Source organism: Strix aluco, chromosome 27, assembly GCF_031877795.1.
Source record: "Strix aluco isolate bStrAlu1 chromosome 27, bStrAlu1.hap1, whole genome shotgun sequence".
NCBI classification, from domain to species: domain Eukaryota; kingdom Metazoa; phylum Chordata; class Aves; order Strigiformes; family Strigidae; genus Strix; species Strix aluco.
In genome coordinates, this window is record NC_133957.1 from 853,812 (window position 1) to 879,803 (window position 25,992).

The 25,992-nt window shown below is 69.8% G+C and overlaps 3 protein-coding genes across 9 annotated transcripts; 1 reads left to right on the plus strand and 2 right to left on the minus strand.

Moving 5' to 3' along the window:
- The first annotated feature begins 240 nt into the window (after nt 1-240).
- Nucleotides 241-15,004, plus strand: FMNL3 (formin like 3). 4 transcript variants are annotated; one of them, XM_074807612.1, is made up of 28 exons: nt 241-454; nt 2,828-2,911; nt 3,002-3,082; nt 3,161-3,237; nt 4,389-4,472; nt 4,820-4,972; nt 6,135-6,243; nt 6,342-6,418; nt 6,518-6,611; nt 7,047-7,121; nt 7,216-7,326; nt 7,424-7,573; nt 7,694-7,795; nt 7,894-8,140; nt 8,333-8,401; nt 8,979-9,103; nt 9,186-9,388; nt 10,552-10,786; nt 10,895-10,963; nt 11,082-11,162; nt 11,263-11,392; nt 11,472-11,632; nt 12,885-12,986; nt 13,076-13,165; nt 13,263-13,377; nt 13,492-13,590; nt 14,644-14,676; nt 14,779-15,004. In XM_074807612.1, the coding sequence occupies exons 1-26, from the start codon at nt 308-310 to the stop codon at nt 13,581-13,583; spliced, it is 3,063 nt and encodes a 1,020-aa protein (XP_074663713.1). In that variant the 5' UTR covers nt 241-307; the 3' UTR covers nt 13,584-13,590; nt 14,644-14,676; nt 14,779-15,004. The 4 variants fall into 4 exon arrangements, with proteins under 4 accessions (XP_074663713.1, XP_074663715.1, XP_074663712.1 ...); XM_074807614.1 differs by having other exon boundaries at nt 7,427-7,573; XM_074807611.1 differs by having other exon boundaries at nt 3,002-3,237; nt 13,266-13,377.
- A 1,616-nt stretch (nt 15,005-16,620) lies between these two features.
- On the minus strand, nt 16,621-18,470 carry ATG101 (autophagy related 101). Of its 4 annotated transcripts, XM_074807714.1 has the most exons (4): nt 18,432-18,464; nt 17,634-17,922; nt 17,282-17,500; nt 16,621-17,167 (listed from the first exon to the last, which is right to left on the minus strand). In XM_074807714.1, exons 1-4 carry the CDS (start codon nt 18,446-18,448, stop codon nt 17,096-17,098), a joined length of 597 nt encoding a protein of 198 aa, XP_074663815.1. In that variant the 5' UTR covers nt 18,449-18,464; the 3' UTR covers nt 16,621-17,095. The 4 variants fall into 4 exon arrangements, with proteins under 4 accessions (XP_074663815.1, XP_074663816.1, XP_074663813.1 ...); XM_074807715.1 differs by having other exon boundaries at nt 16,621-17,500; nt 18,432-18,470; XM_074807712.1 differs by having other exon boundaries at nt 16,621-17,500; nt 18,380-18,445.
- A 1,869-nt stretch (nt 18,471-20,339) lies between these two features.
- NR4A1 (nuclear receptor subfamily 4 group A member 1) lies at nt 20,340-23,222 on the minus strand. Its single transcript, XM_074807657.1, is given in 7 exon segments — nt 20,340-20,977; nt 21,092-21,270; nt 21,354-21,556; nt 21,638-21,789; nt 21,909-22,038; nt 22,296-22,451; nt 22,453-23,222. Coding segments are annotated over 7 exon segments (1,719 nt in total). The 5' UTR covers nt 23,095-23,222; the 3' UTR covers nt 20,340-20,720.
- Nucleotides 23,223-25,992: the final 2,770 nt, after the last annotated feature.

The following is a 25,992-nucleotide window of genomic DNA, read 5'->3' on the forward strand; positions in this document are numbered from 1 at the left end:
CGGCCGCGCCCGAGCGCCGCCGTTGGCCAGGCGACCCCCGCCCCACCTCCCTCCCCCGCACAGAAGCGCGACGCTCATTGGCCGCCGTGGCCGCGGCTGGGCCAATCGGCGCCTCCCGCTCGCTCCCTGCCCTTGGGCGCCCCCCGGTGGCGCCGCCGCCCGCCCTTGGGCGCCCCCTGGCGGCTCCGCCGCGGCCCGGTGGGGCGGGGCCGGGCGGGGCGAGGCGGGGCGGGCCCGGGAGGCGGCGGCGGCGGCCGGACGCGACGGGCTGAGCCTCCCCCGCCGCCCCCCGGTGCCTGGGCCGGGGATGGGGAACGTGGAGAGCGCGGACGGGGAGGCGCTGCCCCGGGGCCCGGGAGCGGCGGCGGTCCCGGGGGGGCCCGGGCTGCTCGCCCCGGGCAAGATGCCGATGCCGGAGCCCTGCGAGCTGGAGGAGCGCTTCGCCCTGGTGCTGGTGAGACAACGACCCCCGCCGCGGCCCCGGCCGCCCGCTGCGCCCCCGCCCGCCTTCCGCTGCGCCCCTCCGGTCCCCGGGGCGCTTCCCCCGCGCTCCGTCCCTGCTCCCGCTGCGTCTCCTCCGGGTCCCGCTGCGCCCTCCCGGTCCGCCCTTACCCGGGACCCCTCCCGGGCCGGACGCGCCCCGCTGCCGCCGCGCTCCCCTCCCACCGTCCGGCTGCGGGCGGGGCGGGCGGGCACCACCGGGGCCGGCACCGGCGCCCGGAGGGGAACCGGGGGCGGGCAGGGAGCGCCAGTGCCCGCGGGGATGGGCAGTGGCCGCGGGGCCGGGGGTGGCCGCGGGGGAAGCCCGTCCTGGGACGGTCCCGGCGGGGGTGACGCCACTCCCGGTGCCACCGGGGGGAGGGGGGGGCCCTTTGGCTCCGGGACTTTTTGAGCCGGGAAAGTCCCGTCGAGGCGGCGCAAGGGGGGCCCCGTGGGTGCGGAGGACCCCGTGGGTGCGGGTCCCCGGGGATGGGGGTCCCCGTGGGTGCGGCGTCCCCGTGGGTGTGGGTGCCCTGCGTTGGTCCCGCTCCGCTGTCATGGCCGGGGCGGTGGCCCTCTGGCAGTGGTCACTAGCCAAGGCTGCGGTGCCACCCCAGGGCTCAGCGGTGACTCCCGTCCCCACGCCGTGACCCCGGTGTCATCAGGACCACCAACGACACCACAGGGGCCACCGCGTCCCAGCGGCGCCTGGCTCGTGGCGTAGCGGGCTAGTGGCCCATCCGCAGTGGTGGCCCATCCGCGCTGCTGGCTTTGATTTGGGGGGGGGGGGACGACGACACCCAAATACCGTTGGGGACGGCGTGGCCGGGTGACACACAGCCCCCCGACGGTGGCCGGAGCCAGCGGAAGCCACGTCCGGGCAGGAAATACCGAGTGTGGTCCCATGGGGCTTGTGGGAGCCGGAACTGGGGGGTACTGGGGGATACTGGGGGGTACTGGTACCCCCGGTATGGGACTGATAGAGGGGGGGCACGCGGGGTGGATGTGGCAGCTGGTTGCTGCGGGGCCAGTGATGGGGGGGGACGTGTCCTGCTTGGCGACACCGACGCCGGGGGGGGGGGAGGATTTTGGGGGTGGCGGCACCGGGGGTCCCCCCCGGTGCCGCCACCCCCAAAATCCTCCCCCCCCCCCGGCGTCGGCGTCGCCCGGTGCCGTCCTGGCTACTACCGGGGAGGAAAATATTTCATCATGTGATGGGGCTGCAGCGCCGGTGGCCCCCGATCCGTCCCCAAGCGTCCCCCAACCCCAGGGTGGGCCCCAGTCCCGGGGGAAGCGGAGGGGGCGCGGCTGAGCCCCGGGGGCAACCAAAGAGGGGGCTTCGGGGTGGGAGGGGGGGGGGGTCCCCGGTGAGGGGGTGGCGGAGGAAGTGCCCAGCCGGGAGCGGCCCCGCTCCCGCCACAAAGGCAGGAAACCGAGCGGCGGGAATGCCGGCGAGGGCGGCCGCCCCTCCCGGTGCCCCCCGCCCCGGCGCAGGGCCCCCCCCCCCCCCAATCTCTGTGTGTGTCCCCCCCCGCCTCCAACCTCCATCCCCGGGGGCCTCGCGGTTGCGCCGTGGGCCACGATGTCTAAAGAACCGGTGGCCCCGTGGGGAGGGTGGCACCGTCCCCATCCCCAGGGCAATTTTGGGGGGACCCCACCCCGGTGGTGACGTCCCTGCTCCCGTGGGAGCGTGTGTGTGTGTGTGTGTGTCCCCTCAAGGGGTGCACGGCCTCACCCCGGCTCTTCCTGCGGCACCGGGATGACCACAGGAAGGATAATTTTAGTTGCCACAGGGCACCGGCACCTCCCTGCCGCCGCGGTGGCCAGTGCCGGTTAACGGGGCTACCGGGGAGCCGCCTCACTGGGGTGGCATCACCCACCGGGGCCATCCGGCATCACCAGGCTCCACCGTGTCATCCCGTTTGTGTCCTCGGTGACACCGGGGCCGCATCCTGCGCCAGCCACGGAGGTGGCTAGTGGCCCCGTGAGCCGGGCACAGCCGCCGGGCTTCGCGCCGCGGTCGGGGAGCGGAGGCTGCGGTTTGCCGGCGCGGAAGCGGGTGCAGACAGGAAGGACCCGGCGGCGCTGGGGAGATTTTGGTGCTGCCAGCGGCTGGCATGTGGCCCCGGTGGCACTTGCCGGCCCCGTGCCACACAGCTGGCCCTGTGGCTACTGGTGCTTCCCAGTGCCAGGGCCGTGCTATGGGACTGGGTGCCCCTGGGGGGGGGACTGCGGCTGTGGTGTGGGAACTGGGTGGTCTCAGGGGGGACCCTGGAGCCAGGGTGGCCTCGGGGAGGGGGCAGCGTCCCCGTGTCCCCCCAGGTGACACCCCCCCCTCTGCCCCCAGAGCTCCATGAACCTGCCCCCGGACAAAGCCCGGCTCCTGCGCCAGTATGACAACGAGAAGAAGTGGGACCTCATCTGTGACCAGGTTGGGGGGGGTCGGGGGGGGTCATAGGGGGGTCTTGGGGGGGGCTGTGCTGCCGTGCCAGTGTCACCGACACCCCCCTGTCCCCCCCAGGAGCGGTTCCAGGTGAAGAGCCCCCCCCACGCCTACATCCAGAAACTGCGCAGCTTCCTGGAGCCGGGCGTCACGCGGAAGGTGAGGGGCTGGGGGGGGGGGAGTGTCTGGGGGGGGGTGGCTCTGGGGGGCCCCAACTCAGCCTCACTCTGCCCCCAGAAATTCCGGAGGAGGGTGCAGGAGTCAACCAAGGTCCTGCGGGAGCTGGAGATCAGCCTGAGGACGAACCACATCGGGTGAGCGTGGGGTCCCGGGGGGGGTTCAGGGGTCCCGGGGGGGGTCCCAGGGTTCCAGGGGGGTGGTCCCAGGGTTCCGGAGGGGGGGTCACAGGGTCCCGGGACCAGCCCTGCTGCAGCTGCAGGGGAAGTCGGAGGCGCTGCAGGAACTGGGCCGGTTCCTGCCCCGGCCGTGCCGCGGGCCAGGGCCGTTGGCGGGGGCAGGTCCCCGGGGCGGATGCCGCGGGCGGGCGGCGGGGCCGGATCCTGCCCGGCTCCTCCCGGTACCGGAGGGCTCAGCGCCATCCCCGAGCCGGCAATGCCGTGACCTCGCACCGGCGGCTGGTCCCTGGGGCGTGCGAGGGGACACGGCGGGGGCCGTTCGGGCTGGCCAGAGGGACGGGGACGTCACCGACGGGCACCCGGCAACGCGCTCGTGCCCGCGTGCTCGGGGCACCTCGTGCATGTGCCGGGCTGGGCCCCGCCACCGGCCCCGCCACCGGCCCCGCCACCGGCCGGCTCTTCCCCGCCTGCGACCTGAAAATAGCAGCAGCTGGAGACAGGAAACGGGCTGGGGCGAGGGGCTGGCGGCGGCAGGAAAGGGGCGGCCACGGACCCCCCCGGCCCCCCGCCGCCATCAGCTCCCGGCCTGACGGATGCACCGGCCGCAGGCAGGGCTGCGGGCAGCGGCACGGGCAGGCGTGGGGACCCCCCCCGTGCTCACCGTGCTCCTGGGTGCAGCCCTCTCTGCCCAGACACACGTGCCCCCTCTCTGTGCCCCCCCCCGGCCATGCACACCCCCCCCTCTCCCCACGCACGTCTCAGCCGGGCACTGTGCCCTGCGCAGCACCTCACACATGCACCCCAGCACCCCCCAGGGGACCGGGACCCCCGAACCCCCCCTCAGCGTGGGGTGCCCGGGATGGGGGGGGCACAGCGCCGGCCCCCCAGCTCAGCTTCCCGCCTTGCGCCCGGGGCCAAGCCCTCCCTGCGCTGCAGCCGGCAGATAAAGCTGCGCTGGCGCTGGCACCGGTGATAGCAGAGGGGCTGCAACTGCCGCCGGAGCCCTGGGACACCCCCTGCGCCAGGCTGGGGGTCTCCACGGTGTTGGGGATCGTGCCGGGGGGGGGTCCCCAACTCCTGCGGGCCCTGATGGGTGCCTGGTGCCGTAGGTGGGTGCGCGAGTTCCTCAACGATGAGAACAAGGGGCTGGACGTGCTGGTGAACTACCTGTCCTTCGCCCAGTGCGCTGTCATGTGAGTAGGGTGCTGGGGGGGGGTCCCTGGGGTGCTGAGGGGGGTCCCTGGGGTACTGGCGGACCCGGGATGTGGAGGGTCCTGGTGCCCTGTGGCAGCTCCCTGCTGCGGGCGGCCGATACCACTCGGCTCTCGGCACCGGGGCGTGGGGACCCGCCTGCTGTGGGGGTCCCCCTCCTGCCTGCCCGGGCTGGGGGGGTCCCAGGGTCACCCTCGCGCCTCTCCCTGCCCCGCCGCTGCCCAGCTCCCCCCGCCCCCAAACCCCGCTTCAAGCGCTTGCCGCGGTGGCTGTGCCGCTCCGCGCCGAAGCCGTGTGCCCCCCGCCGCCGCGCGCGTGTCCCACCCAGGTTGGATTTTGAGGGCCTGGAAGGCGGCGAGGACGGCGCGCTGGAGAAGCTGCGCGCCTGGAGCAGGTCCATCGAGGATCTGCAGCACCCCAGCGCCCTGCCCGCCCCCTTCGCCAGCAGCCTGGCCCGCTCCGCCCGCCAGACCGCACTCCGGTACGTACCCATGGTCTGTGCCGTGCCATCGTGGCCTGTGCCAAGCACCATCCTGCCCTGGTACATGCTGTGCCAAGCACCATCCTGCCATGGTCTGTGCCGTGACATCATGCCCTGTGCCAGGCACAATCCTGCCCGTGGTCTGTGCCAGGCTCTGTGCTGTTGTGCCCTGTGCCAAGCACCATCCTGCCATGGTTTGTGCTGTGGCGTTGTGCCCTGTGCCACGCACAACCCTGCCTGTGGTGTGTGCCAGGCTGTGTACCATCGTGCTCTGTGCCAAGCACCATCCTGCCATAGTCTGTGCCGTGCCGTTGTGCCCTGTGCCAGGCACGATCCTGCCCGTGGCGTGTGCCAGGCCAGGCACCATCCTTCTGTGGTGCGTGCCGTGCCATCAGGCCTTGTGCCCAGCACCATCCTGCCATGGTCTATGCCAGGCTCTGTGCCATCGTGCACCAGGCACCATCGTGCCATGGTCTGTGCTGTGCCAAGCACCATCCTGCCCGTGGTCTGTGCCAGGCCGTGTACCATCACGCCCTGCGCCAAGCCCCATCCTGCCCGCGGCGCACACTGTGCCGTGGACCATCGCGTGCGTGGCACGTGCCCCGTCCCCTGTGCCGTTGGCCCCGCGGTGCTCCCCGAGCGCCGGGCTGTGCCTTGCCCGTGCCATGGCCCGTGTGCCGCGTCCTGCGCCGCCTCACCTGCCGCGTCCCGCCCGCGCGCGCTGTGTCCTGCCCGTCCCTCTGCCTGCCGCGGCCGCGCTGCCTCCGCTCGCTCCCCGCTCTGCCTCTGCCCTCGCGCCCCGGGGTAACGCGCCCCGTCTCTGCTTCCAGGGCCGGGCCCCCCCCTCCTCTGGCTGCGCTCTCTCTCTCTCTCCTCCGCACCCGCCTCGCCGCTCGCCCGCCGGGTAAGTACCGGCTGCCCTGGCCCGGCCCGGCGCTCGCGGCGGCTTCGCTCCACGTCTCCTCTGTCCCTCTCGCCCTGTGGCCGCTTTTCTCTGCCTCTACCCCTCCGAAAGCCCCACTGTCCCCACGCTGTCCCCGTGCTGTCCCCCCATCACCACCCCAGTCCCCACCATGGTCCCGATTCCCACCCGGGCGAGCGCTGGCGGTGCAGCACCGGCGCTGCAAGGGTCCCGCTCACTGGCGCCTCGTGTCCCCCCCAGCTACGGCACGCTGCCGAGCCGCCGGGCGCTGAAGAACTCGCGCTTGGTGAGTCAGAAGGATGACGTCCACCTCTGCATCATGTGTCTCCGGGCCATCATGAACTACCAGGTACTGCCACCCCGTGTGGGGACACACACACACACACCCCCCCTCCCCGATGCCACCGCGCCGGTGCTGCTAACGCCGTCCCCGCTCTGTCCCCCCAGTACGGCTTCAACCTGGTCATGTCCCATCCCCACGCCGTCAATGAGATCGCTCTGAGCCTCAATAACAAGAACCCGAGGTAAGGACGGGGCGGGGAGGGGTCTGGGGGGGGTGTATCTGGTGCAGGGGGGCCCCTGTGCCGGCTGGGGGTGACGGTGCCGGGGCTGCCCTGCCGCAGGACGAAGGCGCTGGTGCTGGAGCTGCTGGCGGCTGTTTGCCTGGTGAGGGGCGGCCACGAGATCATCCTCGCTGCCTTCGACAACTTCAAGGAGGTACAGGGGGAGTGGGGGCAGGTGGGGATTGGGGGGGTGGGCTGGGGGGGCACTAGGATGAGGCTGGGACTGGGGGGACTGGGAGGGAGACACAACCAGGCTGGGACTGGGGGGGCACCAGGATCAAGCTGGGAGTGGGGGGACTGGGGGGGAAACAGGACCAGGCTGGAATGGGGGGGACTGGGGGGGCACCAGGATCAAGCTGGGATTGGGGGGACTGGGGGGGACACAGGACCAGGCTGGGACTGGGGGGGCACCAGGATCAGCCTGAGATGGGGAGTCTAGAGCGCAGGGGATGGGGGGGTCAGGGAGGATGAGGCCAGGCTGGAACGAGGGGTCTGGGGGCACCAGGACCAGACTGGGATTAGGGGACTGGAGCCCAGGGGCTGGGGTGGGGGGGCCCAACCATTAACCCCCCATGCGCTGCCTGCTCAGGTCTGCAAGGAGAAGCACCGCTTCGAGCGGCTCATGGATTATTTCCGCAACGAGGACAGCAGCATCGACTTCATGGTGGGACACCCGGTTGTGGGTGAGGAGGGGGGGGGTGTCTTTGGGATGTTTTTTGCCGGGGGGGGGCTTGTGGTGACACCAGCCCTGCCCGCAGGTCGCCTGCATGCAGTTCATCAACATCGTGGTGCACTCGGTGGAGGACATGAACTTCCGCGTCCACCTCCAGTACGAGTTCACCAAACTGGGGCTGGAGGAATTCCTGCAGGTATGGGGGGAGGGGGGGGGGTCAGGGAGGGCTGGGGGAGCCACCCCGAGGAGCACCCCCGCCTCCTCTGTCCCTGATGCCGCCCCACTGCGCGCAGAAGTCGAGGCACACGGAGAGCGAGAAGCTGCAGGTGCAGATCCAGGCGTACCTGGACAATGTTTTTGACGTGGGGGGGCTGCTGGAGGACGCCGAGACCAAGAATGTGGCCCTGGAGAAGGTGGAGGAGCTGGAGGAGCATCTGTCCCACGTATGTGAGCGCGGGGGGACACGGGGACTCGCTGGTCATGGGGTGTCTGGCCTTGCCCCAGTGGCGATACCGGGGGGGTCCCTGAGCCGGTGTCACAGCCGTGTGTGTCCCCCCCCCCAGCTAACGGAGAAGCTGCTGGACCTGGAGAACGAGAACATGATGCGGGTGGCGGAGCTGGAGAAGCAGCTGCTGCAGCGGGAGAAGGAGCTGGAGGCAGTCAAGGTGCATGGAGGGGGGACGCTGTGGGGGGCCACGGGGAGCAGGGCAGGGTCCTGGCCCCCCCCCCCCCCCAACCCCGGCCTGACACTCGCCGTCCCCAGGAGACCTACGAGCACACGAGCCACCAGGTCCACACGCTGCGGCGGATGATCAAGGAGAAGGACGAGGCTTTTCGGCGACGCTACGGCTCCGAGCCGCCCCCCGTGCCAGGCGCTGAGCCCCCTCCCCAGCCAGAGCCCGAGCCCCTGGAGGAGGCCCTGAGGGTCCCTGTCCTGCCCCCCGTGGAGGCTGCACCCCCGCCACCCCCTCCGCCGCCCCCCCTGCCCCCCCCCGCGCCCCCGCTCCCAGGTGAGGATGGGGGGAGGCCCCCGGAGCATCCCCAAAAGTGGGACATCCCAGAGCTGGGCTGTCCCCAGGATGGGGGAGGGCTCCAAAACTGGGGTGTCCCTGGTGTTGGGCCACTCCCAAGGGGCGGGGGAGGATCCCCAAAGCTGGGCCATCCCTGCTGGGGTACAGTGTCACCCTCTCATCCCTTCGCAGGGAAGTGCCCCCCGGCCCCGCCGCTGCCCGGGGCTTCGCCCTCCATCGCCCTCACTGTGGGGCTCTCGGGTAGGTGGGGAGGGTGCGGGGACTGTGGGGACAGGGATGGGGAGGGGACAGGGCGGGTGTGGGGACTGTGGGGACAGTGGGGACAGTGCAGGGACCATGGGGACAGGGAGGGTGTGGGGACAGTGCAGGGACCATAGGGACAGGGATGGCACAGGGACAGGGATGGTGCAGGGACTGTGGGGACAGGGACAGGGAGAGTGTGGGGACGGGGATGGTGCAGGGTCTGTGGGCATGGGGACAGTGCAGGGACCGTGGGGACAGGGACAGGGAGGACATGGGGACAGGGACAGGGAGAGTGTGGGGACAGGGAGAGCACAGGGACAGTGGGGACGGTGCAGGGACCGTGGGGACAGGGACAACAACAGGGAACAGGGAGGGTTGCAGGCACCAGGGTGTCGGGGTTACAGCGGCGAAGGGACGGGTGCCGGGAGCATGGCACGGGGAGGGGGTGACCCAGGGGATGGTGACAGCCTGGGGACTGCTGCACTGGGCTTGGGGGGGGGGGGGGGGGGGGGCACAGGATGTGTCCCCTTGCCCCAGCGGGGCGGGACTGAGCCAGCTCCTGCCCCGCTGGCAGCCATCCGCATCAAAAAGCCCATCAAGACCAAATTCCGGCTGCCTGTCTTCAACTGGACGGCGCTGAAGCCCAACCAGATCAGCGGGACGGTGTTCAGCGAGCTGGACGACGAGCGGGTGCTGGAGGTGAGCCTGGGACCACTGGCCTGGGCAGCTGGGTAGCCACCGGCCACTGAGAACCCCCCGTTTCCTCGTTCCCCGCCTCTAGGACCTCGACCTGGAGCGCTTCGAGGAGCTCTTCAAGACCAAGGCGCAGGGTCCGGCCCTCGACCTCGTTTGCGCCAAGAACAAGGCGTCGCAGAAGGCGGCCAGCAAGGTGACGCTGCTGGAGGCCAACCGGGCCAAGAACCTGGCCATCACCCTGCGCAAGGCGGGCCGCGGCACCGAGGAGATCTGCAGGGCCATCCACACGTATGTGCCCCCATGCTGGGGTGCGGGAAGGGGTATTGGGGGGACTAGGGGGGGCTAGTGGGGGTGTAGAGGGTCTGGCTGAGGTGGGGGGGGGGCAGGCAGGGTGCAGGGGGGCTAGTGGAGGTGTAGAGGGTCTGACTGGGGTGCAGGGGGCCAGGCAGGGTTCAGGGAGGCTGGTTGGGGTGCAGTACGTCCAGGCAGGGTACAGGGGTACCAAGCAGCATTCAGAGGGGCTGACTGGGGTGCAGGGGGGCCAGACGGGATGCAGGGGTCCCAAGAAGGGTGCAGGGGGTCTGTCTGGGGTGCAGGGGTGCTGTGTGGGGTGGGGGGGGGTCCAGGCAGGGTGCAGGGGGGCAGGCTGGGTGCAGGGGGTCTGTCTGGGGTGCAGGGGGGCTCTCATGGGGTGCAGGGATGCTGTGTGGGGTGCAGGGGGGCAGGCAGGGTGCAGGGGGTCTGTGTGGGGTACAGGGGGTCTGTCTGGTGTGTAGGGGGGCCAGACTGGACTGTCTGGGGTGCAGGGGGTCCAGACTGGGTGCAGGGGGTCTGCCTGGGGTGCAGGGGGTCCAGACTGGCTGCAGGGGGTCTGTCTGGGGTGCATGAGGGCCAGACTGGGTGCAGGGGGGGCTCTCTGGGGTACAGGGGGTCTGTCTGGGGTGCAGGGGGGGCTCTCTGGGGTACAGGGGGTCCAGACTGGTGCAGGGGGGTCTGTCTGAGGTACAGGGGGTCTGTCTGGGGTGCAGGGGGGGCTCTCTGGGGTACAGGGGGTCTGTCTGGGGTGCAGGGTGGCTCTCTGGGGTACAGGGGGTCCAGACTGGGTGCAGGGGGGGCTCTTTGGGGTGCAGGGGGTCTCTCTGGGGTACAGGGGGGCTCTCTGGGGTGCAGGGGGGGCTCTCTGGGGTGCAGGGGGTCTGTCTGGGGTGCAGGGGGTCTCTCTGGGGTACAGGGGGTCTGTTTGGGGTGCAGGGGGGCTCTCTGGGGTACAGGGGGTCTCTCTGGGGTGCAGGGGGTCTGTTTGGGGTGCAGGGGGTCTCTCTGGGGTACAGGGGGTCTCTCTGGGGTGCAGGGGGGTCTCTCTGGGGTGCAGGGGGTCTGTTTGGGGTGCAGGGGGGCTCTCTGGGGTGCGGCGCCAGTCCCCAACGGTGCAGGCCGGGGCGGGGGGACAGGTTCGACCTGGCGACGCTGCCGGTGGACTTCGTGGAGTGCCTGATGCGGTTCCTGCCGACGGAGGCGGAGGCGAAGGCGCTGCGGCAGTACGAGCGCGAGCGGAAGCCGCTGGAGGAGCTGGCGGACGAGGATCGCTTCATGCTGCACTTCAGCAAGGTGGAGCGCCTGCCCCAGCGCATGGCCATCATGGCCTTCCTCGGCAACTTCGCAGAGAACCTCCAGATGCTGACGCCGGTACGGAGCTGGGGAGTGTGGCGGGGGGGGCTCGCGCCTCCCCGGGGGTGCCTGGACCCTGCGCCCCCCAGCTGAGCCCCACCCTCTCCCCGTCCTGTCCCCCTGCAGCAGCTCAACGCCATCATCGCGGCCTCGGCCTCTGTCAAGTCCTCCCAGAAGCTGAAGCACATGTTGGAGGTGAGCGTGGGGGGGGGACATTGGGGACCAGCGTCCTGCTGCCCCATCCAGCAAGGACCGGGGCGGGGGGGTCCTGGCTCCTCCCTGACCCCCCATCCCCGGTGCTTTTCCCCCACAGATCATCTTGGCGCTGGGCAACTACATGAACAGCAGCAAACGCGGCGCCGTCTACGGCTTCAAACTGCAAAGCCTGGACCTGGTGGGACCCCCCAAACCCCCTGCCCGGGTCCTTGGGACCGTGTGGGCTCCCAGGGTGGGGGTCCCAAGCCCTGATCCCCCCCCCCTCAATCACCCTGCAGCTCCTGGACACCAAGTCGACAGACAGGAAGATGACGCTGCTGCATTTCATCGCGCTGACGGTGCGGGAGAAGTACCCGGAGCTGGCGACTTTCTGGCAGGAGCTGCACTTTGTGGAGAAAGCGGCTGCAGGTGCCCCCCCACCCCCCGGCCACATCCCCACCTTGCCACCCGCCCCAGGGTCCCCTCACCCGTCCCCGTGTCCCCGCAGTGTCCCTGGAGAACGTGCTGCTGGACGTGAAGGAGCTGGGCCGGGGGATGGAGCTGCTGCGGCGGGAGTGTGGGCTGCACGACAACAGCGTCCTGCGCGGCTTCCTGGCGGCCAGCGAGGGCAAGCTGGAGCGGCTGCAGAAGGACGCGCGGACGGCCGAGGTGAGGGGTGAGGGCCGCGGCGCCCACGGGCCTCGCACGCGCCGTGTCACGCACGCCTTGCTTTGCACGGCCCTCGTGTACGTCCTGATTTGCACAACCCTTATGTGTGTCTTGATTTGCACAATCTTCTTGCACGCCTTGATTTGCACGGCTCTCGTGCTCTCCTGTCTTGATTTGCACAGCTCTTGTGTACGTCTTGATTTGCACAACCCTTATGTATGTCTTGATTTGCACAATCCTCTTGCATGCCTTGATTTGCACAGCTCTCGTGCTCTCCTTCTTGATTTGCACGGCTCTTGTGTACGTCTTGATTTGCATGATCCTTGTGTATGTCTTGATTTGCACGGCTCTCGTGCTCTCCTGTCTTGATTTGCACAGCTCTTGTGTATGTCTTGATTTGCACAACCCTTATGTATGTCTTGATTTGCACAATCCTCTTGTACGCCTTGATTTGCACAGCCCTTGTGCTCTCCTGTCTTGATTTGCACAGCTCTTGTGTACGTCTTGATTTGCACGATCCTTGTGTACATCTTGATTTGCACGGCCCTTGTGCTCTCCTGTCTTGATTTGCACGGCCCTTGTGTATGTCTTGATTTGCATGATCTTTGTGTACATCTTGATTTGCACGGCTCTTGTGTACATCTTGATTTGCACGATCCTTGTGTATGTCTTGATTTGCACAATCCTCTTGCACGCCTTGATTTGCATGGCCCTTGTGCTCTCCTGTCTTTATTTGCACGGCCCTTGTGCTCTCCTGTCTTGATTTGCACAGCTCTTGTGTACGTCTTGATTTGCACAACCCTTATGTATGTCTTGATTTGCACAATCCTCTTGTACGCCTTGATTTGCACAATCCTCTTGTACGCCTTGATTTGCACAATCCTCTTGTACGCCTTGATTTGCACAGCCCTTGTCTCTCCTGTCTTTATTTGCACGGCCCTTGTGCTCTCCTGTCTTGATTTGCACGGCTCTTGTGTACATCTTGATTTGCATGATCCTTGTGTATGTCTTGCTTTGCACGGCCCTCATGTACGTCTTGCTTTGCACGGCCCTTGTGTACATCTTGATTTGCACGATCCTCGTGCATGCCATGTCACGCACGCCTTAATCTGCACGCTCCTCGTGCTCTCCTGTCTTGCTTTGCATGGCCCTCGTGTGTGTTGGTCTCTGCACGCCCCTCGTGTGCCTCGCACGCCCCTCGTGCCGGGCGGCCCGTGCAGCCCCTCGCTGACGGCCCTGGCCCCCGCTCCAGGACGCCTACAACACCGTGGTGCGATATTTTGGCGAGAGCCCCAAGACGACCCCCCCGTCCGTCTTCTTCCCGGTCTTTGCCCGGTTCATCCGCTCCTACAAGGTGAGGAGGGGCTGGGGGGGGGACAGCGGGGCGGGGGGGACAGCGGTGCAGGGGGGTGGGCTCCTATCGCCACCCCCTCGCCCCGGCAGGACGCGGAGCAGGAGAACGAGACGCGGAAGAAGCAGGAGGAGGTGATGAGGGAGAAGCTGCTGGCGCAGGAGGCGAAGAAGCAGGAGAAGGTGAGCTTGGGGTGGGGGGCACAGGGGTGGGCTGGGGGGTGACAGGGACACGGAGGGGACACGCTGAGACCCCTGTGCCCCCCCCACCCCCCACCAGCAGTGCAACAAGTGGCAGCAGCAGGAGCTGATCGCGGAGCTGCGGCGGCGCCAGGCCAAGGACCACCGGCCCGTCTACGAGGGCAAGGACGGCACCATCGAGGACATCATCACCGGTACGGCCCCCGCTGCCCCCCCCGCCCGGACACCTGGGTCCCCGCCCGTGTACGGGGAGGGGCTGATGTGTCCCTGTCCACCCCCCGGCCCCCCCCACCGTGCCCCCCCTGCAGCGCTGAAGAGCGTCCCCTTCACGGCCCGCACTGCCAAGCGGGGCTCGCGCTTCTTCTGCGACCCGTCCCACCACGACGAGTCCAGCTGTTAGCGCCCAGGTACTGCCTGCATGCCCGGCCCCCCCGGATCCCCCCGGATCCCCCCTCCAGATCCCACCGGATCCGCCCCCCCACCCTCCTCTGGCCCCGCATGTCCCCTCCTGCACGTCCCCCTCCCCGCATGCTGTCACCCCGCAGCAGGGTCCTGGGGCGGAGCCTGGTGCAAGGCTGGATCCCAGCGCAGGATCCCGGTGCTGGATCCCAGCACCAAGCTGGATCCTGACACAAGATCCCGGTGCTGGATCCTGGTACAAGGCTGGATCCCAGCGCAGGATCCCAGCACAAAGATGGATCCTGACACAGGATCCCAGTGCAGGATCCCAGTGCTGGATCCTGACACAGGATCCCAATGCTGGATCCTGACACAAGATCCCAGTGCTGGATCCTCGTACAAGGCTGGATCCCAGCACAGGATCCCAGTGCTGGATCCCAACACAGGATCCTGGCACAAAGCTGGATCCTGACACAAGATCCTGGCACAGGATCCCAGTGCAGGGTCCCGGCACAAGGCTGGATCCTGACACAGGATCCTGGTGCAGGATCTCAGTGCAAGGCTGGATCCCAGAACAGGATCCAGGTGCTGGATCCCAGCACAGGATCCCAGTGCAGGGTCCCGGCACAGAGCTGGGTTTCCAGTGGGGTCTCTGATGCAGTGCAGGGTCCCAGTGCAGGGTCCCAGTGCAGGGTCCCAGTGCAGGGTCCCAGTGCAGAACTGGATCCCAGCACAGATCCCCCTGCAGGCTGAGTCCCGGCACTGGATCCCAGAGCAGGGCAGGGTCCCAGGGAGGGTCCTGACGCAGGGCTGGGTTTCCAGCATGAGGGGGGGGGTGGCTTGGCTGCAGTGGGGGGGGGTCCCAGTGCAATACTGGATCCCAGTGTGGAGTCCCAGTGCAGTACGGGATCCCAGAGCAGGGTCCTGGTGCAATACCAGACCCCAGTACTGGGTCCCAGTACACTACTGGGTCCCAGTACACTACTGGGTCCCAGCCTGGAGGCCCAGCCCCGAGGGGGTCACCTAGGGGTTCCCCTGACACTGTCCCTTCTGCCCCACAGCCCGCAGGTGGATCCGCCTGTAGCCGAGCGAGGGTAAGGACCCCGGGCAGGGTGGGGGGGGGGGGGGCACGGGGGGGGGCTGTGGCGGCCAGGCTGCCTCAGTTTCCCCTCCTCACCCTGCTCTGCGCCCCCCAGCTCCGACGGGAGGGCCCCGTCCCACACAGGGACAGCCCGTGCCGCTGTCCTCGCCCAGACTCACAGGCGCTGTCACCATGTCCCCCCCCTCACCTGGTGGGGGGGGAACTCGTGGCCTGGACCCACCCCCCCCACCCCAAGTCAGCCCCCAGCAGAGGCCAAATCCTGCCTCAGGCCGCGGTGGGGGCCCAGCGCCGGTGGCTGACCCATGGGGTGCCCCCTCCCCGTTGGGGTCCCCTCGTCCCCGGGGGGGGGGGGTTAATCACCCCAGAGCCCCCATCCTGCCACGGAGACCACGGGGCCCCCCCCGCGCTCGTCACTTTGACCACTGATGTGAACACTAATTGCCAAAAAAAAAGGGACCAAAGCCAGGCCGGGGTGGGGGCGGTGGGGGGCAGCAGGATGGTGCCCCCCACCCCAGAAAAACCCCCCCACCCCGGACCCTCCTCTCTCCCCCGTGACTTTTTGTACATGTGAAATATATGGAATCTTTTACATGGCCACTGCTTGCTTTTGGGGGGGACTGGGGGGCACAGAGGGGGTCCAGGCATCTGGGGAGCCCCCCCCATGCTGGGGGTCCCATGTCCCGGGGTTGGGGGGGGCGCATAGGCGCAGCGACCAGACCCTTAAGCAGGGCTTTGCGGTGGTGTTATTAAAGCTGTGGGATTAAGGGGGGGGGCGGGCCCGCTTGGGGGGGGTGGAAGCCCCCCCCACATCACCAGCCCTGCTCCGGGGTGGGGCGGCCCCATTTCACCTCAGTGCCAGCAGCTGCGGGGGGATTGGGAGCAGCTTAGGGCAGGGAGGGGCTGCAGGAGGGGCGGAGGGGCAGGATGCGGCCCCGGGAGCAAAGGAAAAAGGGGGATGGAGGGGCAGGATGAGGCCTGAGCACACCCTGGGGCAGAGCAAAGGGGGCACGGAGGGGCAGGACGGGGGCCCTGGGGACCCCCTGTGAGCTGAGGGGGGGTCTGAAGGGCTGGGAGGGGCAGGATGTGGCCCCAGCCCTCCCCGCAGCCGCAGCGCAGAGGGGCAGGATGAGGCCCCCACGCAGGGCAGGTGCCTGACCTCCCTCCCCGAGCCTGCCCCCCCAGCCCAGGGATTAACCCCGAAACGGGGAATAAAAGTTTCCCCTAATCCTCTCGGGGGGGGATTACCAGCACCGCCGCGCCCATGGCCGCATCCTGACCCGGCCCAGGACCGGCCCCCGTTGCCTTTTAATCCATCCGTACAAGCCAGGGACGCTGCAGCCCCCAGCGCCGTCCCGCTCCATCGCCAAGCGCCACCGAAGATGCCGCAGGCAAAGATGCTGCCGTCCGTCCATCCGTCTGTCTGTCTGTCCGTCCGCTGGGCTGGGGCTGGTCCCTACACGCCCTCGGTGGCCCCTTCGGCCTCGCGGGACAGGCGCCGCTCGCCCTGCGCCGGGGCGGCCGCCAGACTCTCCGCCTGCAGCAGCAGGTTGCAGCCGAGGAAGAAGATGGCGAAGGCGACGGTGAGGCAGAGCACCAGGACGACGGCGATTTGGGTGGCCTGGGCCACCCACGTGTCCCCCCGGGCGCTGGCCTGGGCCAGCGTGGCGTTCATCTCCTCCTCCTCCTCCTCCTCTTCCTCCCGGGAGCGGAGTGCGGGGCGTGCGGCGACAGACAGGGAGGGTTTAAGTGATGTCAGGGACCGTCTTCGCCGCCCGCGTGGCCCCCCTCGCTCTGCCGAGACGCTGGTGCCCAGCAGATGCCCCCCCCGGGGTGGGGAAAGCAGCTTTGCCCCCTCCCTCGGTGCTGTGGAGGGGTGCAGAGGCCTGTCCCCCACCCCACTACCCCCTCAACTGCCAGGATGTGACCAAATTCCATGTGGAAGGAGAAATACTTTTATTTTTGCCGCAGAGGAGGCAGCGAGTGCAGCTCCGGGCCCCGCGGGGAAGCGGCTCAGCCCCGGGGGTGCCACCGAGGTGGGGCGGGGGGACACACGGTGACGTGGGACTGGCTGTGCCACGCAGAGCGAGTTGGAGCGGCTGCTGGCACGGCGGGAGGGGGTTCGGGTGGCACGTGCCCCCACTCCGGGCCGATCTGCCGGGCTGCGAGCCCAGCGCTGATGCCACAGGCGCCGACCAGCACCTCCCACCCCCAGGACTCACCATCCCTCAGCCAAACCGGGAGCTGCCGAGCCGGTTCTCCAGGACGCGGCGCAAACCAAACCAGCAGCAACCCCCCCAATTAAGGGCCAGGCCACGTCCAAGCTCCTTGCAGAGGCTTTTTGGAGGTGGAGAGGAGGGATCCGAGCGGCGACGCTGTCCCAGAGGGTGAACCTGCCTCGCTGGCACCCGGTGCTACAGAGCCAGCGTGTCCTTGATGAGCCGGCGCATGGTGGTGGTGACCGAGGTGCCCAGGGAGTCCGTGATCTGGTAGGAGATCTTGTACAGGTAAGGCTGCACGTCCTTCAGGCTGGTGTCGAAGACGTTGTCCACCTCCGACTGGGTGGGCATCTTGGGCAGGTACTCGTGGCGGTTCATCACCTCCACGATGTTGATGATCTTCTCGCAAAGCTTCTCGCCCACCTTCTCCCGGCAGATCTGCCGCTCCTGCTCGTTAGCCAGGTTCACCACGTTCACCTTGATGGTCCACAGCTCCCAGGGGATGCACTCATCCGGGAAGGGCCAGCGCGATTTCTTCTTCTGGTAGAACTCCAGGGAGATCTGCCCCATCCCGTCGCTGCCCGAGTTGCGCAACGCGTCCTGCGGAGAGAGAGCACGCGGCTCAGGGGGGGCCAGGGATTCACCTTCCCCTCGCCGGCGAGGCCGCGGCACAGCCCACACGTTTTTAAGCTCCCGCTTTCGGCCCTGCCGGGTCCCCGCAGGGCTCCCTTACCTTGAACTCCCCCACGGCCTTGCGGAGGGCCCGGTCCAGCTCCTCAGAGGAGACGCGGACGTAGGCGAAGTCGATGAAGTCGCAGTCCACGTCCTGGGTGCCCACGGTGCCGATGGAGTAGGTGCCCTCCTTCTTGTAGTGGAACTTGCCGGTGCTGCGGTGCAGCAGGACGGTGTGGAGCACCGCCAGCATGGCCTCCTCCACCTGCCGCCCCTCCACCGACACCTCCAGCACCTCCGCGCGGCAGTTCATGGCGGGGGTGGCTCTGGGGGGGGCACAACGACAGATCCTGCGGGGGAAAGAAAGGTGTTGGGGGGCAGGGGGGGTTAGTTGTGCCCCTGCTTGGGTAACAGCCGCTCCCTTCACCCACCCCCGGGGACTCTGGTGTCCCCGTGTGTGCCCTCCCCCACCCCACAGGGACCCAGATGTCCCAGTCCGGGCGCCCCTCGACCCCCCAGTGTCCTGCTCTGGCCCCCTCACATCCCACAGAGACCCAGGAGTCCCGATACAGACCCCCCCACATCACAGTGGTCCAGGGGTCGCGGTCCGGGCCCCCCAATACCCCACAAGAACCCAGGAGTCCCGCTGCGACCCCCACACACACCCCAAGAGCCCCAGGCCCCCCCTCAGCCTCGAGGGCCCCGGCCCACCCCGGCCCCAGCCGCCTTCATCCAGGGCCCCGGCCCCCCCTCACCCTCTCCCGGGACCTCAGCCCCCCTTACCCCCGCGGTCCCGGCCCCCCTCACCCTCTCCCGGGACCCCGGCCCCCCCCGGGCCGCCGGCCGGGCCCGCACTCACCGCCCGGGCCCGACCATCTGACCGCGGGGAGGAGGGAGGTGGGGCAGCCCATCTGCATGGGGGGGTCGGGACTTACCGTCTATCGAAGTGGCGGCGTCTCCCGCCGCCGCCGCTGCGTTCCCTCAATCTACACCTCGCACCGTTCCAGCTGCGCCCACCGATGCCGTCCCCCACCGCGGTGCAGCCCCGGGGGCTGAATGGCCGTTCGCGTTCCGCCGGTCGTTCCCCCCGCGCCTCCGCCCGCTTGGTTCGTTCCGGGAAGGGGCACCATAGAGCTGGGGGCTGTGGCGGCGCAGAGCGGCTCACTGCCCCGAGGGGGCGCTCCCGGGCGCACAGCGCCCCCTGGGCTGGAGGCTCCGCGGCGGTACTGCAGCGGGGCGGGGGGCGCCGTGACCCCCGGTGACCCCCAGTGACCCCCGCAGCGCCATGGGCCAGGACGGGGTGGGGGACGCGGCCCCAGGGGACAAGGGGATTAACATGCAGACACGGGGCCACCGGGACAAGGGGAACACGAATAGGGGGGACAGGGGGAAAGCAGGAACACAAGGACGTGGGACCACAGGGGCATGGGGGGCAGGGGGACGTATGGGTACAAAGGACGGGGGGACACGGGGACATGGGGCACTGGGATACTGGAGAAAGGGACATTGGGGACAGGGGGACATAATGGACACAAGGGACAGGGGGACATGGGGCACTGGGGATACTGGAGAAAGGGACACTGGGGACACCATGGGGACATTGGGCACCGGCCTCGTGCCACGCCAGTGTCCCCTGACCAGTCTCGGCATCAGGCCACCCCCGCTGCCACGGGGACACGAGTCCTGGTGCGAATCGCAGGGAGGGCTGCGGCTGCGGGGTGTCACCGGGCCGAGGGCCGGGCACACGCCGTGACACACGTGTCTGTGCCGTGCGGCCCCGGGGCAAGCGGCATGGCTGGAGCCGGCCGCGGGGTTATTTTTACCTGGCTCTGCTGGCACCATCGTCCCTGTCCCTTCTGCAGCCGCCCCTGCCAAGGGGCTGGGGACAGGGACAAGGTGGGCAGAGGCCAGTCCTGTGCTGCGGGGAGGGGGCAGGGACCCGCCACCCCCGCTCCAACGCAGCCGGTGGCCTCCTGGTGGCTTTGGGGTGGGGGGTCAGCACCGGGACGGGCGGTGGGACAGGCGGGTGCTGAGCTGTGACATGGCACAGTGTGGCACGGCCACTCCTGGCCCACGCTGGTAGCCCACCCTGTGCCCCCCACATCCCCGTGGGGGGGGGGAAGCTCTCCTGGCCCCCCACAGACCGACCCCCTGGCCACGGCCCCGCCGTGCGTCAGCGCTCTCCCCATGGCGGGGGTGGGTGGCGGAGGGGGGCGGGGGGGGGGACAGGGGACAGAGGGGCCCTTGTTGTTCGCCGCCACAGGGCCCCCCCCGGCCCAGCGCCTCAATGTGGCCCTTGTTCAGCGCCGGCCCTTGGTGTCCCCATTAACATTTGCTCCAGGGCCAGGCTGTCCCTGGCCAGAGGAAGGGGACAAGCCAGGGGACAACGCCAGCCTGGCGTGTCCCCTACCCCACCCCGGGCCCCCCACCCTGTCACCAGTGGGGATGGGGACCCCGACCACCATCACACACACCCCCAGCTCCCCCCCCACGGCTGACCCTGCCAATGGCCACGTCCCTGGGGACGCGGCGGGGGACGCGGTCACGCTTCCCGGTTATTTTGGGGAGGATAAATCAGGCGGGCGACAGGTGCGGGGCCGTGGCAGCCGCCGCCGCGGGGGTGAGTGACGGTTCAAGGGCAGCAGCGTGGGCAACGTGCGGCTCCGGCGCCGCGGCTGTGCCCAGCCACCCCCCCTCAAATCACCCTCTATTAAATATAGATGATATTAGTAACGGCGGGGGGGGGATGCATGAGAGATTTCAATGGTTCTCAGTGTACGTACAAGTTTATATACAGAAAATGGCCAAAAGAGGAGAAAAAAAAAAAAAGAAAAAATATAAAGGGGAGGGGGACGAGGCTGGGGGGGTTGGAGCCCCCTCCCTGTCCCCGCGCTCCCCGCTCTGTACAGGACCCGGCCGCTCGCTATTTACAACGGGGGCATTTTTACAGGGGAGAAGGGGAGCACCGCGCCGGCGATGCCCCCCCCAGGGGGGGGGAATGGCACCGGGGCTGCTGTGCGTCTGTGCCCGGTGCCGTGAAGGCACATGGGGGGACCTGGGTGTCCCCAAGGGGACCCAGGCATCTGAGGGGGGGACCCAAGCGTCCCCGGGGGCGATCCAGGTGTCCCCGGTGGAGGCAGGGGGGGGGTCAGAAGGGCAGCGTGTCCATGAAGATCTTGTCGACGATGGGCGGGGGGGGCACCAGGTCCTCTAGCTTCAGGTAGAAGATGCGCTGGAGGCCCTGGGTGCAGAGGCTGCGCAGCTCGGGCAGTTTGCCCAGCAGCTTGGAGAGGCAGCCGGGGCGGCCCGGCTCGGCCCCCGCCGCGGCCACGTGGTCCTTCAGGCAGCCCACGATGCGGTTCTGCAGCTCCTCCACCCGCTTCGGCTCCTTCAGCCCGTGGCGGTCTGCGGAGGGGATGGGGACGGGGCGGGGAACAGAGGTGTGAGGCCAAGGTGATGGCCGCCGGGTGGGGAAAGGGGCCCAGCGGTGGGGTGGGGACCATGGCGGGGGGGTCCCACCTGTGATGATGACGAGGGCGGCGAGGCAGGAGAAGGAGGGGACGTCGACGCTCATGCGGTGCAGGCTCTGCGAGAACTCGAGGATGGCGTCGATCCACTCGCCGAAGCCCCGCACGCACTGCAGGCGGTGCAGCACCACCCCGTTGCAGAAGATGAGTTTCCCTTCCTCCGGCTTGGAGCTGCGGGGACAACCACGGGGTCAAACCCCCCCTATACCCCCGGCACGGCCCCGGGCTCCCCTCCACGCCGCGCCAGGGCTCACCGGTATGCCAGGCGCAGGATGAAGAGCTCGAGGAAGGCTGATTCCAGCAGCAGGTCCTGGTCCTCCTTGGGCAGCTCGGCGAAGCCCTGGATCTTCTCAGCCCACTTGCGGATGACGTCCATGGAGCCGGTGAGCAGGTCGTAAAACTGCTGCACGTCCACCGAATCCTCCTTCTCGAACTGGCACGGCGCCGACTCCTGGAACTGCCACGGGGATGGCGACGGGGTCAGAATCCGGCCTCGGCGTGACCCCGGGGAGGGCGTGGGGCTGGTACCCGGCCCTACCTTGGAGTAGTCGAGCTTGGTGGCACTGGGGACGGAGTCGATGTGCGCCCGCACCAGGGAGGTGATGAGGCTGACGGGGGACGCGTCCGGCGGCTGCTTGGGCTTGGAGGGCAGCCGGCCCCGCCGCCCCTTCAGGCTGTCGGTCCGGACCACTGCGGTGAGGGACATGCGATGAGTATGTTTGTCCTCAGCGCAGCCCGGCGGAGCCCTCCCTGACTACGCTCCTGCTGGGACCCCCGCCCCCCCCCCCCCCAGGACAGGACCCCGGTACCTTCTTTGACCATGCCGACGGCCAGGCACTTCTGGAAGCGGCAGAACTGGCAGCGGTTCCTCCGCCGCTTGTCCACGGGACAGTCCTTGTTGGCCAGGCAGATGTACTTGGCGTTCTTCTGCACCGTGCGCTGCGGGCGGGGAAGGAGCGGCCCAAGCTCAGCCCGGGGCGCTGAGCCGCCGAACAAAAGCCCTTCTGTCCACCCCTGCCTCCCGCTCCAGCCCGGCATCCGGCTCCGCGTCCGCGGGGAGAGGGCTCCCGGGGCCGCGCTCCCTGCCCTGCCCCTCCCCGGGGTGACCCGCAGCATCCTCCCGCTGCTGCAAAGCATTGTGGGAACATCCCGGCAGCGGGTTGGGGTGAAGGGGAGAGGCGGGGGGTTCCCTTTACCTTGAAGAAGCCCTTGCAGCCCTCGCAGGTGCGCACGCCGTAGTGCTGGCAGGACGCGTTGTCCCCGCAGACGGCGCAGCGGCCCTCGCCCGCCCCGGGGCTGCGCGCCTTGGCGGGGGCCAGCGCCGGCCCCTCCAGCAGTGGCGAGGGGGGGGGCCAGGGGCAGCCCAGCGAAGCCCCCGGAGGAACCTTGGCCCAGGGCGAAGGCGTCTGTGTCCAGCAGCCGCGGGTCCAGGCGGGGCGAGGGGCCTGGTTGTCCCTTCAGGGTCCCGGCGGCCCCGCCGGGGCTGTGCGCTGGGGGGCCGAAGGCGAAGAAGGGGGGCTGCGACCCACCGCCCTTGGCCGGCTCAGCCCAGGGCCGCCCGCCCTCGTAGTTCGGGGGGGGCGAGTAAGCCCCGAAGGAGCCCTCCCAGCCCGCAGCCTGGGGCGGCTGGAAGCCCGGCGTGGCGGGCGAGGGGACGGAGCAGGGGCTGCCGTAACAGTCCGAGCCGCTGGAGGAGAGGGTCTCGTCCGGCTGCCCGCCGAAGGCGCCGGGGTAGCAGCCGTACACCTGGAAGTCCTCCAGCTTGAAGGCGGCGGTGGGCTGGCTGCCGGCCGGCAGCTGGTAGAGGAAGGCGTCGAACTCGCCGGCGTAACCCTCCATGAAGGTGCTGAAGCTGGGCAGGGCGGGGGCGGCCGCCAGATCCGCTCCGGCCACCTCCATGGGGAAGCGGCCACCGTCGGGGCTCAGCAGCTCGGCCGGGCAGCGCTCGCAGGGGCCAGCGCCCGCTGTGCCGTACTGCGCCTGGATGCAGGGCATCTCTGCGGGGAGAGCGGGGCGTCAGCGGGGACCCCGCCACCGCGCCCACCCACCGCCCCCCGCGGCCTCTCCGGCCCCATGAGACGGGGTGAGAACCGCGGGGGCTTCCCCGGGATCCCCCTCCTGCCGGAGTGGGACCCCCGGAGCTGCCGGCGGCCCTGGGAAAGGTCACGCCCAGCCAATGGGCGCAAAGGACATTCCCCAAAACGCTGGCTTAGCAAAGCCGCCGAAAGGCAAGGAGGGAGGAATGTGGCCGGTGGATTCCCGAGCCCGGCCGGGGGAAGACGGAGCCGGGGCTGAACCAGAGCTCGAGGGTCCCACTCTCCCCCCACAACCCGTTTCGAAGCCTTTCGGAAAAGCAAACGCAGCCAGAGCCGCCCCCCCGGCCCTGCAGCCCCCCGGCACAGATCCGGCCGCACGTAAGACCTCGCCGGAGTCCCGGGTCCAGCTGAAAGCCAAGCCAGGAGTGACCCCGGTGGCAAGATGATAATGTAATTCATCTTGCAGACCTTTAAAGGTCACGTCGTGCCTGGCCCCTGGCCGCCGCAGCCCCGGCACAGCACCGCTGCCAGCTCAGCGCCGGCCCCCGGCTTCCCCCGGCCAAGTCCGAGCAGCTTTTGCCGGCGCCCAGAAAGTCGATACCCGCCCTGGGAGCCGCGTTTAAAAATACCCAGCGTGGGTCCAGCCCTGGCACCCACTGGGTGGCATCGACCCCCAGCCCTCTCCCGGTGCCCCGGGGGGGGGGTTTGTGCCCGTCTGCTGGGGAGCGGGGCTGGGCCGGGCTCAGGCGGTGGGTTCAGAGGGGAGGGTGACCCCCCAGCTGCCTCCTGGCCCCCCCCTCCAGGGGACACGAGGCTGCGCTGGGGACATGGCGGGGGGGACACTGGCTCTGCTTTCCTCACCCACATGCAAATCCCGGCTGCAAATCCCGGCCGGGCCATGCAAAGCCTCGACGCTTCCCGCCGGCCCGGCGCGGGGTTTGTCTGGCAGCAGCGGGCAGCGGCCGGCGCGGTCGCCGCTTCCTTATTCAAATCCTTTTGCCCTCACCCAGGCGCTGGCGGCGTTTGGGGTCCCCCCTGCCACGAACCCCCCCGTGGGACCGGGCACAAATTCCGGCGGCAGCCCCCACGCTGCCCACGGCCCGGGCGCTAATTGCAGATTCCTCATTTGGGAGTGCAGGCAGCTGCCCGTGCCCAGGCCTGGAGGCTGGTGGCAGCCCCTGGCACCGGGCCCTGGACCGCGGGCGGGCGAGAGCAGCCGGCAGCGCCGGGGGGGGGGCGGGGGGGGAACGCTGCCCACCTCCCTGCCGGCACCTGCTGCCTTGCCTTGCCAAAGCGCGGCCGCTGCCAGGCCTGTGCGGGCAGCGGGGAGCCTGCCTGCACCGCCATGCCCCCGGTGCTGCCCGCACCGTGCTGCCCGCACCGCCATGCCCCCGGTGCTGCCCGCACCGTGCTGCCCGCACCGCCATGCCCCCGGTGCTGCCCGCACTGCTCTGCCCCCCCCGCGCTGCCTGCACGGTGCTGCCTGCACCGCGACGTCCCCCGTGCTCCCGCACCGCCTTGTCCCCGGTGCTGCCTGCCCGCTCCTGCCCGCACGGTGCTGCCTGTTCCGGCTCCGTGACCGCTCTGCTCGGGGCTCCCGGGGCGCTGCCCGCTTTGGGGGTGTCTCTGCCCGCCCCCCCCCCCCGAAACGGCTCCCGGTCCTGCACGGCTCCTCCCGGAGCCCGGCGTCGGGCGCTCCTCGGGACCCCTCGCTCTGCCTGTCCCTGCCCGGTGCGCCTCCCCCCTCCCCGAGCTCTCCCCGGTGCTACCGGGTACCCCCGAGGGCCAGCCCCGCACGGCGGACACCGACCGGTCCCTTCCACCGGGACCCCCCGCTCCCCCGGTGCCACCGGGACGCCCGACCCCACGCACTGTGCAGGACGCCCCGAGCCCCCGGTACTACCGGGACACCCCACCCGGCTCCCGCCGCGAAGACCAACCCGCTTCTCCCCGGGACGCCCGATCCGGTTCTCCCCGGTGCTACCGGGACACGCGATCCGGCTCCCCCCGGTGCCACCCGACGCGCTTTGCAGGACGCCCATTGCCCTGAGTCCCCGATGCTACCGGGACACCCCACCCGGTACCGCCGGGACACCCGACTCCACGCGCTTTGCAGGACACCCGCTGCGACTTGCCTCTCCGGTACCACCGGGACACCCGACCCGGGTCTTCCCCGCCCGGTACCACCGGGACACCCGCCTCCCTGCACTTTGCAGGACGCCCACCGCCCTGAGCCCCCGGTGCCACCGGGACGCCCGACCCGCTTCTCCCCCCACCCCGGTGCCACCGGGACGCCCGACCCGGTTCTTCCCACCCCGGTGCCACCGGGACGCCCGACCCCCTGCACTTTCCAGGACGCCCACCGCCCTGAGCCCCCGGTGCCACCGGACCCCGTGCACCTCCCGGTGCGCGCACCCCCCGCGGCCATCCCGCCCCCGGTGCTCCCCGTACCCGGGTGCCCGCTCCGGTGCCGCCGCTCCACCGGGCTCCGGCCCCGCCACTACTTTCTCTTAAGCGCTCGGTGACGCGCGGGGCGGCGCGCGGGCCCGTGACGCACGGCGGCGCCGTAGAAGGCGCGGGGGGGGCGGTTCCGGCGGGGGCGTGGCCGTGACGCACGCGGGGTTCCATTGACGCAACCGCGGCGCCCGCGCTAAAAATACCCGCGCGGCCCCGGCTAAAAATAGCGCGGGCGCCCCCCGCCCCCCCCCCCTTCCCCCCCGCCACCTCCGGGGCTCCCGGGGCCGCCGGCAGCGGCGATGGGGAGGCGGGGGGGGGGAGGAACGACGGGACTGAGGCCCCGGTGCCGGCACCGGGACGAGCGGCGAGCCGGGACGGGCAGGGGCCGGTATCCCCGGTG

Bases quoted from the DNA above. Each gene is read 5' to 3' on its own strand.
- FMNL3 (XM_074807611.1), top strand. From the start codon at position 308: ATGGGGAACGTGGAGAGCGCGGACGGGGAGGCGCTGCCCCGGGGCCCG. The intron at 6,244-6,341 runs GTACTGCCACCC...CTGTCCCCCCAG, and splicing joins GGGCCATCATGAACTACCAG to TACGGCTTCAACCTGGTCAT. The intron at 7,122-7,215 runs GTGGGACACCCG...CCCTGCCCGCAG, and splicing joins ACAGCAGCATCGACTTCATG to GTCGCCTGCATGCAGTTCAT.
- ATG101 (XM_074807715.1), bottom strand. The intron at 17,501-17,633 runs GTAAGGGAGCCC...CTCTCTCCGCAG, and splicing joins AGGCCGTGGGGGAGTTCAAG to GACGCGTTGCGCAACTCGGG.